This window comes from Sphaeroforma arctica (assembly GCF_001186125.1).
Source record: "Sphaeroforma arctica JP610 unplaced genomic scaffold supercont1.7543, whole genome shotgun sequence".
NCBI lineage: Eukaryota > Ichthyosporea > Ichthyophonida > Sphaeroforma > Sphaeroforma arctica.
In genome coordinates, this window is record NW_014033015.1 from 1 (window position 1) to 766 (window position 766).

At 40.5% G+C, this 766-nt stretch overlaps 1 protein-coding gene across 1 annotated transcript; it reads right to left on the reverse strand.

Annotated features, from left to right (window-relative positions):
- Window positions 1–19: 19 nt before the first annotated feature.
- Window positions 20–249, reverse strand: SARC_16188 (hypothetical protein; the record flags this gene model as incomplete). The annotated part of the gene is made up of 1 exon (XM_014289702.1): window positions 20–249. A coding segment is annotated over one exon (230 nt), but the record flags the coding sequence as incomplete, so codon positions are not given.
- Window positions 250–766: the final 517 nt, after the last annotated feature.

The following is a 766-nucleotide window of genomic DNA, read 5'->3' on the forward strand; positions in this document are numbered from 1 at the left end:
AACAAGAATACAACTGCATTTATAAATGAAAATGTACATCGCAAGTCACATACCCGGCCTGGAGGGTCGCAATGCATTTAGGTCTGACAAACCCACATGCCGCCCCCCTCGCAGTGGAGGGGTCTGTGAGGTGGCTGCTGTCGGGTGCCCTGTAGGCCACTTTGTCGCCCTTGTAGAAGCACCTGTATTCCTCCAGCTCATTGATGGTGGTACGGAGAGAGAGCATAGTGTATGACGCGGACACAGCACCTGCGTGAGTATGAGTGTGAATGTGACTATGATGAGTGTGTATATGAGTGTAAATGTGACTATGATGAGTGTGTATATGAGTGAGTGTATGTATAAGTGTAAGTATTTGTATCAGAAACAATAAGTGCAAGTACAACTGTAATTCGAAAACCTTTCGATTTGAAGCAGGATGATGAGAAAGTAAATTAGATATACAGGCATTGCTATGCAAGAAGACATAGTCAGGCTCATCGAATTGGCACATTTCACGAAGCTACATGGAGAGAACTAGGTGAGAATACTATATTCTTTCAAAACATACATAAAAAAGTATAAAACAATAAAAGAAAACAAAAGGGGCCCTTTGGGATCAGGTTTTCATACCTTCAAACTTTCCGATTTAAATATGATAAGTGAGTACTGCATGCTTAGGAATTTTCCCTATTGTTATATATCAGCCGAACTCATGGACATGGAGCAAAAGAAGAAGGCAGCAACCACATATAAAAACAAAAAGAAGTATTATAAAAGTATGATG